The sequence below is a fragment of the Durio zibethinus genome, chromosome 24 (genome assembly GCF_047325235.1).
Source record: "Durio zibethinus cultivar Kanyao isolate XHJ-2024 chromosome 24, ASM4732523v1, whole genome shotgun sequence".
NCBI classification, from domain to species: domain Eukaryota; kingdom Viridiplantae; phylum Streptophyta; class Magnoliopsida; order Malvales; family Malvaceae; genus Durio; species Durio zibethinus.
In genome coordinates, this window is record NC_143185.1 from 4,598,250 (window position 1) to 4,611,895 (window position 13,646).

A 13,646-nucleotide genomic window follows, 5' to 3' on the forward strand; every position below is an offset into this window, starting at 1 on the left:
GTTTTTTATTTTTCAAGACAGCCTAATTCAAGGGTGAATCCGCCGTTGAAAGAGATAGAGCCATAGGATTTTATATTAGAAGAGATGTCAGTCGACCATGTAGGCCGAAGGGCAGTGGCCTAACTAAATTGGACCAACTATTGTTTTTGTTCTGTGGGCCATATGCTAAAATTTCCAAAATCATGAGCCGACAAGTAAAATCCAAACTTTATTTTAAATTTCAACGGCTAGTGGCACTCCAAATTTGACCGTTACAATCTCTCCTTCCTTTTATATCAACCCAGGAAAAGAAAAAAAGAAAAAAAAATGAACTTTCCATTTTATTTACACATATAAATTCAATCCACAATTTAATTATAAACTTTCAATTCAATATATCTCTCTTTCTTCTGCCCCACTGAAATTTAAGGCTTTGTTATAGAAATTTCTCATTAATATCTTTTTCATTTCAATGGAGCAATCTTTTAACAGTCCAATTCAATCTGAAAATGCTGGATTGGAGAAAAAACCACCACTCCAGGATCAGAAAATTGATCAGAAGGCTCAAGAATCAGGCAAAGATATACGAAAAACATGCACCCCAGATAGGCTTAAAGTCCCCAAGGCCTCCAAGTACACTGAAAGGTGAGTCACTCTAAATATTTTGATCTTTGATTAAACTGATTCTGTTTCATGAATTTCTATATGTAATTTTGTTTTCTGATTTGTTTCAGGTATAGAAGTCCAACTGATTCTATGATGTCACCTGTTACAAAAGGTCTTCTTGCAAGAAACAGGAAAGGTGGTGGTTCATTCCTGCCACCTGGTCTAAATCAAACCAAGGTAAAATTTTCAAAGCTCATACAAGATTGAAATCTGTTTCTGAGCAATCCTTTTCTTTCTTCATACACTAGAGATCAGTTGTTGCTTTAGAATTCGATCCTAGTATCTCGTGAGACCTTCAGCAGCGGATCCAAAAAATTTTTCGAGCTTATTTACTTATGATATATATAAAAAATTGTCTAATGGATTTACTAATTTTATTGATGGAGAGAATGTTTAAAAGAAGATTTATGGGTGTCTGGGAAAAATTTTTCCTTCAAATTTTCTTGTTTTTCAATCTTTAGGGTGTCCACCCCACCTTCAAGCATGGATCTGCCATTGGAGATCTTAGTAATTAGGCAGCAATAATCATCAGCAAATTTTGAATTCAATCTGTGAAGTTTATATGATATGTCAATTTCATAATTTTTTATTTTCAAGCTATTTACTGTGTTTTTCAATGTTTCAGATTCATGAATTGAGGGATCAAGATGTTGGTCTTTCTCAGAATTGAAGAAATGATGGATGGTGCATGGAAGCAAAAATCAGATAGATTCTCGAACCTGATGAATTTGTCTGAAATATTGTTAATGTCAATATAAATTATAAGCAAAAAGAATGCTATGGAATGTATTTCTTGAACCTGTTTCTATTTCCATTTGATTAAGCAAATGGGTATCATGTAAAATTTTTGTCAAGTTTTCGAATGTGAATTTTGTTCCAACAATAAAATATTTTGCTTACCGATCAATCATCATGTTCAAATGCTTCATGGGAGACTACCTCTTATTTCACCGAGGCTGGAATAAGAAACTGCCAAAAATTAAAGGGTTAATGTGTAATTAACCCCTAAACTATATCACTTTTCATGATTTGATACTTATAAAAAAAATTTACAATTAAATATCCGAACTTTTTTGTTAAGCATTTTGCCCCATTAATTCGGTTAAACTGATGTGACCAAAAAACAAATAATAATATCATGACAGGTGACATTTTTATTAATCAATATTTGTTAAGTCAACATTTTTATAATACAAAATGCTTGAAGAAAATAGGTCCGGATACCTAATCGTAATTTTTTTTTTTTTAAATATCAAATCGTTAAACATAATATAGTTCAATAATCAAATTACATATTAACTCAAAAACTAAACATGAACTGTTTCTTTTTGTTTAGCTTAACCTTGTCCACTGATTCTTTACGTACCTAAACATTAGAGGAGGAGAGGAAAGAGAGGGAATGACAGGGAGAAGAAGAAAGACCACCATAGATATGGTCATTGGCGACACATGCTAAAGAGGAAAATGATGATGACTAGTATACCTAGTGCCCAACCGATAACTGGTTGATTTATTGGAGTAGGTAGGGAGTCACTTTCAGACAACATTCAGACCTGGTAAATATGCATTTAATCTTTAATTAAAATGAGAGCAACACTTCTTTCTTGTATCTAATATTTCTTTCTGCTGGAAAAATAGCATTTCTTTGATGAAATATGGTAGTAAAATTATATTATGCTTCCATTCTACAGTGGCAAATCTAATATATATATATATATATATATATATATATATATATATAACATTTCCATCATTCAAATGGAAGTAAGTTACATGATTGCTAAATGGTCAAGACCTATGCCTACTCTTCTCACTCTAGTCGAAACTCATACCATTGAATTGAACCAACATCTCCATCTATTTCAGGTTCACAAACAGATCTTATTAAGTAAGAAACAGCATCGTCAATGGTCACAAATCTTGCAAGGTATGGTTGAAGGGTCTTCTCTGGCCAATTTTCAAGCCAGCCCTTTTACATGGCTTCCAACTCTTCTTCAGAGACAAACTTCTCATCTTGTCCACGTTCTAGTAGAACATAGGTTTCAGTCCACGAGTATGCTGTCCTTCTCCTCCTGTTGCACAAATCTGATGAAAAATAAACTGAGTGCAGATACCCAAGGACCCAAAAAACAAAAAGCAAGAAGCAAGGCAATGTTTCAAAAGTTTAGGATGCTTCCTCTTCATCCACCTGCAGTAACCCCCCACCCTTAAAACCCCTCTTCCCCTTGGTTCAAAAAATGTCAATTCTCCTGAAAGATTATTCTTATAGTAAATATAAATGAAAAGCACAGTTAGCTTAACAGGCACATAATGTTACACTTAAATTATAACCAGTCACAGCTTACTGGGGAATTGATGCCATTTACAACTGTAGAATAGAGCATTGCAGAAAAGGATTTATTATTAGTAAGTTCAAATAAGGCTAATATCTTTCCAAATCATCTCAGGTCATGTAAAATGTTTTGATCTTCACAGTTTCACTTGCATGACATTACAAGTGGGTAAGTCTCACAACTGCTTCAGCAAGCCGACACTAGAGAAAGTTTACAATAGCCTTAGAATGAAGATGAACATTTGAAAGAAAAGTTTACCTTCACAGGATTGTGATGCTGACTCAGTGACTCCCCATTTTAAGAAGTTTCACGTGAACATGACTAAATTCTCGGATCCACACACTGAACTTGCTTGAACGAATGGTGTAAGAGTGTATCTTGATAAGAAATTACCTGCAAACGATGGAAAGTGATGATATCATCATTAGTGACATAATATAGTCCTATTTATCTTACAATAGAAGTCATAATCTTTGCCCTCTGACTATCAATTTGAATGGTGACGCTGTTCTGTAAAAAATTTAAAGTTTATTTAGACAATTCTCAAGTCAGATTTCTTCTCCTCAATCCCGTAATTAAATTCCAGGCTTAATGCAAAATAATTAATAGACAAAAAAATTCCATTGTTAATGAATCAGTCAAGCCTATTTCAGTTCCACAGACAGTAAACTTACCAGTCCCCACTGCCTATATTTTTTCATTCTCCCTTTCTTTATGTAGGGTCCAACTAAATTGTAAAAGTTGATGCTGCAATAACTGAACAACAGTTGACTCATATTGTAGTAATTTGTTGTTAGTCATGAGCTTAAACCCTAATTTACTGCTTACATCATGACACTAAAATACATGTGAATGAATCACATCACAGCTGTTCAATGAATGCCATATCATTAAATGCTACAGATCAATATTATTATTAAATGAGGGCAGGGCCATCTGGACAGCTTAGGTATTCCTGAAGCCACCAAATCGATACCTCAAAATGTGAGAATCTGATGCTATAAGTTACTACAGTCTGAGTCCTTAACCAAGGACAAAAAGTATGGCAAGAACTCAATACTGCCAGGGATACACAGGCTTCTGATAGCAGAAGATAGTAAAATGACAAATAGATCTTCAAGATGAATCCACCTGGAGCTTCATAATCAGAGCATTAGATTCTCTCTACGAGGCATCCTTCAAACTAAATTCGGGATTTCCATAAAAGTAAGCAAGTGTTAAGGATGCAATAGGTAGCTGGAGATTGGTTAGCAGCATCACCTCCAGTACGAGTTACTGGACATCTACCGAATAAAAAAGTTTAACTACATCTTCATCTTCATCATGAAACAAAGTACCATCTCTGAGGGGTACGTACCCAACATCCTTCATATGATCTACCAGTACGAGGATCACTTCGCATATCTTTTCTATCTGAGAATGGCTCTTGTCTTTCGCCAAAAATTCGTGTAGTACATTCCTCACCTCAATCCAACTATAAGCTGCTTCTTTCCTTAGACCTCTCTGCTTCATAAGCCTTCTCACTGCATGGGAATCGTCCCATCTTTTAGCTGCAGCATAGACATTTGATAACATTACATATCTGGCAGCATTCTTCGGTTCCAGTTCAAACAGAGCCTCTGCCGCCCTCCTAGCAAGACCTAAGTTACCATGGACACAACAAGCAGCTAAAAGCGCACCCCACATGCCAACATGATTCGGTCCATTAGGAGTTCTCTTAATCATATTCATTGCCTCCTCAAGCCTGTTTTGCCTTCCAAGCAAATCAATCAAGATTGCATAATGATCAGACCTAGGGGTCACACCAAAATCCTTTTCCATCAAATCTAAAATCCTCATTCCTTCAAAGACCAGACCTGCATGACTACAAGCGGATAATGCCCCAAGAAATGTGACATGATTAGGCCTTCTGTTTGCTTGTATCATCATTCTGAACATATTAAGTGATTCCTCTCCGTGCCCATTTTGAGCAAACCCAGTTATTAATGAGTTCCATGAAACAACATCCTTCTCATGTATCCTCTCAAACAGTAATTTAGCCGAGTTCATGGCTCCACACTTGCAGTACATGTCAATTAAAGCATTAAAAACAAATTGATTCAACAAATCAAGTCTGCTGCCAACTCTAACTATGCGTCCATGGACCTGTTTACCTTTTCCAATAAGTGCTAAATCTGCACAAGCACTTAAAACAGAAACAAACGTGTATGCATTAGGCTGCACTCCTTCCTCCAACATCTGCTGAAACAGATTCAATGCTTCATTTCCACGACTGTTTTGTGCAAAGCCCGTTATTAAACCAGTCCAAGATACCGTATTCTTAGCTGGCATTTTATTAAATACACAACAAGCATCCTCCAATCTAGACACTTTAGTATAAGCAACGACCATAGAAGTCCAGGAAACAACATCCCTTTCACTCATTTGATTAAAAATCCTATACGCACTATCTGCCTCCCCACATTTCCCATAAGCATCAATCAAAGCATTGTAAACAATCAAATCCAACTTCAAACCAAAAACTATAATAAAGCTATGAACTTGACACAACAATTTCAAAGCACCTGAGCAAGCACAAGCACCAACAACACTAACAACCGTATAGCCATCAATAACCAAATGATCAGATTCATTTAGCATTTTTTTGAACATATTTACTGATTCTTTGTAAAACCCATGTTGGGAAAACCCAGAAATCAATGAATTATAACTTACAAGATTTCTCCTTGGCATTTTATCAAACAAGTTGCAAGCTCTATCAAAATGACCATGTTGTAAATACCCAGAAAGAAGAATGTTCCAAGAATGGCTGTTTTTCACATGAAGTTCATCAAAGACCTTTTGCGCACTTTTAATTTCATTGAATTTTGAGTACATGGATATAAGATGGTTGGTTATAAAGGGTTTAAAGGTTAGAGCTTTTTTGATAAATTGTGAATGTAAAAGTAAGCCTAGCTTCAAGTTCTTGTTTTTTATGGATTTTGAGATGAGAAATGTGAAAAAGTAATCGAGACCCATATCCTCTTTCATTTTTTTTCCCCTAATTTTTGGGTTTCTTCTGTCGCTGAAATCTTATATCTTATATAAATAAATAAAATCCAAAATATTTTAAAAAAGAAAATTTATTGTAGATAATTTATTATTTTGACATATGAACGATTTTGAATAATCGTCGTATATCTTGCATTATTTTGATTTGTTTCATCTAAATTTTATTTATTTAAAAAATATTTATTTTGACTAAATTAGATATATTTATTTTCTTATAAATATAAAATATTATTTTTTAAAAATATATATTACAATTCAATTATCTTAAAACACTTTTAAATAAATTCAATTCTTAATTTTAAACATTAAATATGAACATTATAAATAAAAAATATATTTTAAAAGCATTAACTATTTGATATAAGTAATTTTAGTATTTAATTAAGAAATAATTTATGTAATCATATAACTATATAAAACTCAAATATTTTACAATAAATTTAAGTTTTTTACACATAAATTCTAAGTTTATATCTCCTAATCATAAAAATATATAAAACTCAAATATTTTATAATAAATGTTAAGTCTTTTCTATATAAATTCTAAACTTATATCTCTTAATTATATTACATAAAACATAATGGACTTTTGGTTGCCTAATATATATATATATATATATATATATATTTAAATATATAAAGAGAGAGAGAGAGAGAGAGATTCTTGACTATTGATTTTTCTTTTATTTATGTTCTTTAAAATCATTATTTATTAAAATTTATTAAAATCTTTGATTTTCTAATGTTTATGTTTTTTACTTTTAATTTTTTTATAATTTATAATTTTTCAACTCTTTTTTTTTTTTTAAGAAAACTAGATGAGATGATTATATAAATATATTTCACATCTGTATCATATTTTCAATTATTGATCATGAGGCTTTTTTTATTGTATTTGTATTTTATAATTTTTTTTATTTTTGAATCATGATATATGATTTTTTATTTGATATTTCAAGTTTTTTTAGCTGATGGATGTATTTTTAGTGTTTGCATTTTTATTAATTTTTATTTTTTTGTCATGATCGTATTTTTCTATTTTAAGTTTGCTTTTTAATCAATTAGAATTTGTCACAATTACTAAATTGATTTTTGAAAAAGATGAGAGTGATCAAATTTTGTGTTTGTTGATTGTGAGAATATTTATAATTATAAGAGTAAATAATGTGTTAAGTAAATAAATTCATTTTTGTTTTTATTTTCATTTTTTTATTTATTTTATAGTTTGTTGTATTTCATAAAGATTTTATATTCATGATACTCTTTAAAGTTGTAATGTATATCAATTAAAAAATAAAATTCATTATGGAGTTCGTATTATATAAAAAAAAATTTCTATTGTAAAAAGTAAGATAATTATCAACTAATTGTAGCTAATGATATGATTTTTTTTCTTACTAATACCGTCAACAAAGATATGCTTGATGAATTGTAAATATTCCATGATTTTTTTTTGTTCATAGCTTATGATTATTTTTTATAAGTATTTAACTGAGTGCTAATACTTTTTTTTATGATAATTTTTTTTATGAATTTTAAGCTTTTGAATTTTAAAAAAAATTATTTTAAAATTTTTCATTATATATTATTGGTATTATTGTTGGTACATATTTGTCTCATCTATAAATTGTTAGTGATGAGTCCATAAATTGTATGATGTTAGGCCTTTAAGATTTAGAGTATTCTTTTTTTTTTTAATATTTTCTATATTGGTAATATTATAAAAGTGACAATTTGTTTTAGAAAATAACTTTCTTATTATTATTGGAAGTAAATATTATTTTAATTATTTCTTTATTTATTTATTTTTTTTGTTTCTTATAAAATATATGTAATCTCTTTAACTTTTTAATTTTATTTACTTTTATCTTTTAAGAATTTTTTACTTTTAAAGTTAAAGGTATAATTTTTATTATCTAATTATTTATTTATTGCTTTTTTTTAAAGTTATTAATAATATGGTCTTTTTCTATGTAAGAATTTGTGAAAAAGGTTAAAAATTTTTATATTATTTTTTGGTTTCTTATAAAATTCATATTTTATTATTTTATATTAATTTTTAAGTTTGTATATTTAATAATTTTTCATATGAATTATATTAGGTAAGTAAATCTATACATTAATTTAATTGAAAATAAAATATATAGTTTTGCTCACATATTATTTTACAAGTTCTAGGCTGAAGCTATTGTTTGACTCTATGTTAGTAAGTCTTTCTTATTTCCCACAATATAGTTGCTATTTTATTTTTGGGTACTTTTTTGTGTTAATTGTTATATTTCCAATAATTTTAATAAATTTTATGTAAGCAAAATTATTAGATTTTAAGTACATTTTTGTGTTAATTGTTAGATTTTGTGTAAGTAAAGAAAATTCTACCAAAATTAAAATTTTCACATTTTCACCTTTTTTAGTAATAAATTTCATTTATTTGTAGTTATCATAAAAGATAAAATTCATTTTTATTTTAAAAATTTTATCATTATAGTTATCAAGTTATAATTAAATGTTGGTGATGTTTGAGGTGCCTTCAATTTGTCATTGGTAATTCCATTTATAAATTGTAATTATGATTTTTTGCCTTATTAAATTTGTTTATTTGTTGAATTTATTAATTTGCTATTTACATTGGTTATTGAGTAGTGCTATATGTCAAATGTATTAGTTTAATATATTTTGTTAATTATTACTTTATAATTTCATTGGAAAAAAAATCGTAGCGTGCCAAACAATTTTTTAAAAGAAATATAAGAAGTATGTTATGGATAATATTATATTAGAATGTATATCATAAATATAATGATTTTTAATTATATTTTGCCAAATTCCATGTAAATATAATAATGGAAAAAATCCACTTATCATAATTTTTAGTAAAATTTTTCATTTAATCATTTATTTGATACAAAAAAATTATTTTTAAAAGAATGCAAAGTTCTTTCAATTTCATATTGCAAACTTTTATAATGCTAAAACAAAAAATTTTCATTTTCATAATAATTTATGATTTGTGTTATTTATATTTTAAAAAATTAAAGTAAATAATCAATACCGATTTAAATAAAAATATTAAAAACTTAAGCTTAAATAATAGGTGTTATTTATGCAAATAACTTATGATTTTTAATAATGATTTTATTGTTATTTTAATTAAAAAGAAAAAGAAAAAAAGAAAAAGTGTTGAGCACAAGTAATTTCAAATTGGTAGTAAATGACCTAATAGCTAAAATACTAAAAAAGTCCATTAACAATTCCACTTTTCTTAGATAAGTCCATGTACTTTAATTGTATCCAAATAAACTTTTATACTTTAATTTATATAAAAAAAAGTCCTTATTTTAAATGAAAGAATAATTTATGTTAAGGGCTTATTTACATAAAAATTAAACGTTTGAGGGATTATTTGAATACAAATTAAAGGTTAAGAGTTTATTTGGATGCAAATTAAAAATTAAGAGTTTATTTGAATGCAACAAGAGTGTAAGTGTTTATTTAAGTAAAGTTATAAAGTTTAAGGCTTTTTTATTACAAAGTAAAGATAAATACTTTAACCTTTTTATATGTTTAATATAGTCAGTTATTAGAAAATATATATTTTGTGAAAGTAGAAGAAATAATAATAAATAATTTATGATTATTTAATATTTAATCATCATTTTATAAAGTTTCACTAAACTTTTATTTTTTCATGTAATAACATTAAAATATTAATAAAAATAAATAAATATTGGAATTGAAAGGATATTTTAATAAATATTTGTAAAAGTTTTCATTATGGACTCTTCCATTACCCATTTATATTATATCTACATGACTTTTTTATGACAATTAGGTGAATATAAATAATGAGTTTTTTTTTTCACTTTTACGATTTTTAATTCAAGTACAATTGATTTACCAAAATCTTTTTTTTAAAATTTTTTTACCTTGTGAAATAAAGTAATAAAACTCATTTTTTTTCCAATAAATGCCATGTTAAATTATGTAGTGTTTGGTTAAATAAAATTTCAAATAAAACCTAAATCTCTTAACTTGATTACAAAAAAATTCAACTATTTAAGTTATTATTTGTTAGACTTTTGGTTGCATTTATAATCTTTTCAACTGATTTTGTTAATATTTTTGTAAACTTTTTATTTTCTTCATGACTTTTGGTTTTTCTTTTTTTCTTTTTTTTTTTACTATAACCTTCCATTTATCATTAGTTAGACTATTTTAAACTTGTAATTGTTTTTCCTTTTTGAAACTATTTGTTTGTTAGAAATATGAATTTGTTATTTACATTTGTTATTGATGGTTCCAGTTGTGATGTCAAAGATAGATGTAATTTGGTTTTTTACCACTTTTATATAGTAGATGTTTTAGTTTTATATAAAAATTAAATATTAATTTAATTTATATATACTTTACTTATTACTTAATCATATTATAAAAACATGTCGCATGTAACTTACCAAGCCATTTATATTAAAATAATATATATTGTATAAAATAATAATTTTTTAATTGTATTTGTCAATTTTCATATAGATTTGAAAATGAACAAAAGAATTCACTTATTATAATATTTAATAAAAATTTTCATTTATTCACTTATTTGACATAAAACAAATTGATTTATTTTAAAGAAGATGCAAAAACTTTTTAATTTCATGTTGAAAACTTTTTATAATAATAAAAAAATTCATTACCTTAATAATTTTATGGTTAACATTATTTATATTTTAAAAAATAAAGTATATAATTGATATTGATTCAAATAAATATATTAAAAAAGAAAACTTAAAATATTGATAGTATTCATGCAAATAAATCATAACTTTTTATAGTTTATTTTTTTCATCCTTTTAATTAAAAATGTTAAACATTGAGTAGTTTCGATTTGATAATAAATAATCTAACACTAAAAAATATTATTTCTTTTTATATGCTTTAAAAACTCTACAAAATAAGTTATATTTAAACAAGCTATAATAATTAAAACACATTTTCCTTTTATTATGTTTATGTAGTGCACTATTAAAAATAAATATTTTATAGAAGTTAAAGAAATTATAATTATAATAGTTTATGATTCTCTAATATTTGACTCATTAATATTACAATGAGTTTTATTAAACTTTTAATTTTTTTTTCTATAACAACATTAAAACATTAATGGAAATGAATAAACAAAACAAAAAAGAAAATGATTAATTATAACTTTCTTTTTTAACTATGATCTTCTTTTTATAAAATAACATATAAATATCAAACAAAACTTTTTTGGTGAAATATTAAACTAAAATGGGAGATAATTTATAATATTTTTAATTGTGAAACACCAAATATCTTCTAAAATCTTGTTATAAAATGTAGAAATAAAATATCCCAAGTCTTAACCCATAACGTATGATACATGTGTTTAAATTATTTTAGGAATATATTACTTGACTAGACAAATGACAAGGTAAACAATATTGATCACATGATTTACAACACCATTTTGATTCTTTTAATTGGTACGTTATTTTTTTTTATGATTATATATACTGATTTATGTACTAAAACAATAATATGAAATTAAATTATTTTCGTTTTTTTTTTTTGTTAGGGGTTTGCTTTATAATAAAGTAATATCTTGGTTTTTTAAATATATATTTTTTAGACTATGTTTTTTTAGTTACATTACATAAAACATAATGGACTTTTGGTTCCCTAATATTTATATGGATTCTTGATTTTTGATTTTTTTCGATTTATGTTCTTTAAAACTATTATTTATTAAAATTTATTAAAACTTTTGATTTTCTAATATCTATGTTTTACACTTTTAATTTTTTTATAACTTATGGTTTTCCAACTCTTTTTTTTTTTTAAGGATAAAATGGTTATATAAGTATATTTTATATCTGTAATATATTTTCTGTTATCGATCATAAGGGTTCTTTTATTGTGGTTGTATTTTATAATTTTTTATCTTTTAATCATGATCTAGGATTTTTTATTTGATATTTCAAGATTTTTTTAGCCGATTGGTGTATTTTTTTAGTATTTGCATTTTTATTATTTTTTATTTTTTGTCATGATCGTATTTTTTTATATTAAGTTTGTCTTTTAGCCAATTAAAATTTGTCATGATTGCTAAATTGATTTATGACAAAGATGAAAATGATCAAATTTTATGTTAGTCGGCTGTGGGAATATTTAAAATTATAAGAGTAAATAATGTGTTGGGTAAATAAATTTACTTTTGTTTCTATTTTTATTTTTTGATTTATTTTATAGTTTTTTGTACTTTATAGAGATTTTAAATTCATGATATCCTTTGAAGTTGTAATGCATATCGATTAAAAAATAAAATTCATGATGGGGTTTGTATTATGTAAAAAAACTTTCTATTGTAAAAAATAAAGACAATTATCGGCTAATTGTAGATAATGATATGATTCATTTTCTTACTAATATCGTCACAAAAAATATGCTTGATTAAGTGCAAATATTTCACAATATGTTTTTTTTTTTTAGCTTATGATTGTTTTAATGAGCATTCATCTAAGTGCTAATACTTTTATTTTATGATAATTTTTTAAGGATTTTGAGTTTTTGTACTTTTTTCAAATTTTTTTAATTTTTAATTTTATCATTATACATTATTGGTACTATTGTTGGTACAAATTTGTCTCATCTTCAAATTTTTAGTGATGAGTCCGTAAATTGTATGATGTTATGTCTTCAAAATTTAGAGTATTCTTTTTTTTTAATATTTTCTATATTGATAATATTATAAGAGTGATGATTTATTTTAAAAAATAACTTTCTTATTATTTTGGGAAGTAAATATTATCTTAATCATTTCTTTTTTTATATATGCTTTTTGTTTCTTATAAAATATATGTAATCTCTTTAAATTTTTAATTTTTTCATCTTTTAAGAATTTTTTATTTTTGAAGTTAAAGGTATAATTATTATTGTTTAATCTCTTATTTATTGCTTTTTTTAAGTTATCAATAATATGTTCCTTTTCTATTTATGAATTTGTGAAAATGGTTAAAAAAATTTATATTATTTTTTGGTTTCTTATAAAATTCATATTGCATTATTTTATATTAATTTTTAAGTTTTTTATATTTAATAATTTTTGTATGAATTACATTAAGTAAGTAAATAAATGTACACATTAATTTAATTGGAAATAAAAAAGTATAGTTGTGCTAACATATTATTTTAGAAGTTTTATGTTGATGCTATTGTTTGACATTATGTTAGTTAGTCTTTCTTATTTCACAATGTAATTGTTATTTTATTTTTGGTTACTTTTTTGTGTTAATTATTAGATTGCCAGTAATTTTAATAAATTTTATATAAGCAAAAATGTTAGATTTTAAGTACATTTTTGTGTTAATTGTTAGATTTCATGTAAGGAAAGAAAATTTTACCAAAATTAAAATTTTCACATTTTCACCTTTTTTGGTAATAAATTTCATTTATTTATAGTAATCATAAAAGATAAAATTCATTTTTATTTTAAAAATTTTATCATTATTGTTATCAAGTTATAATTAAATATTGGTGATGTTTGAAGTGCCTTCAATTTGTCATTGGCTATTTCATTTATAAATTGTAATTATTGTTTTT

General features: G+C 25.5%; 1 protein-coding gene and 1 pseudogene across 5 annotated transcripts; one reads left to right on the forward strand and one right to left on the reverse strand.

Moving 5' to 3' along the window:
* Positions 1–307: 307 nt before the first annotated feature.
* On the forward strand, positions 308–1,533 carry LOC111316008 (uncharacterized). Its single transcript, XM_022918021.2, has 3 exons — positions 308–624; positions 714–822; positions 1,271–1,533. Exons 1-3 carry the CDS (start codon positions 452–454, stop codon positions 1,313–1,315), a joined length of 327 nt encoding a protein of 108 aa, XP_022773756.2. The 5' UTR covers positions 308–451; the 3' UTR covers positions 1,316–1,533.
* A 1,702-nt stretch (positions 1,534–3,235) lies between these two features.
* LOC111316751 (pentatricopeptide repeat-containing protein At2g22070 pseudogene) lies at positions 3,236–6,065 on the reverse strand (annotated as a pseudogene). 4 transcript variants are annotated; one of them, XR_016333339.1, is made up of 2 exons: positions 3,955–6,065; positions 3,236–3,371 (listed from the first exon to the last, which is right to left on the reverse strand). The product of XR_016333339.1 is annotated as a pentatricopeptide repeat-containing protein At2g22070 pseudogene, transcript variant X2 (transcript). The 4 variants fall into 4 exon arrangements; XR_016333340.1 differs by having other exon boundaries at positions 3,237–3,371; positions 3,988–6,065; XR_016333338.1 differs by having other exon boundaries at positions 3,237–3,371; positions 3,653–6,065.
* Positions 6,066–13,646: the final 7,581 nt, after the last annotated feature.

What these genes read in the sequence shown, in the direction of transcription:
- LOC111316008 (XM_022918021.2), top strand. Translation starts at nt 452, where the DNA reads ATGGAGCAATCTTTTAACAGTCCAATTCAATCTGAAAATGCTGGATTG. An exon ending in GCCTCCAAGTACACTGAAAG is followed by an intron (nt 625 to 713) that starts GTGAGTCACTCT and finishes GATTTGTTTCAG; the next exon opens with GTATAGAAGTCCAACTGATT. An exon ending in CTGGTCTAAATCAAACCAAG is followed by an intron (nt 823 to 1,270) that starts GTAAAATTTTCA and finishes TCAATGTTTCAG; the next exon opens with ATTCATGAATTGAGGGATCA.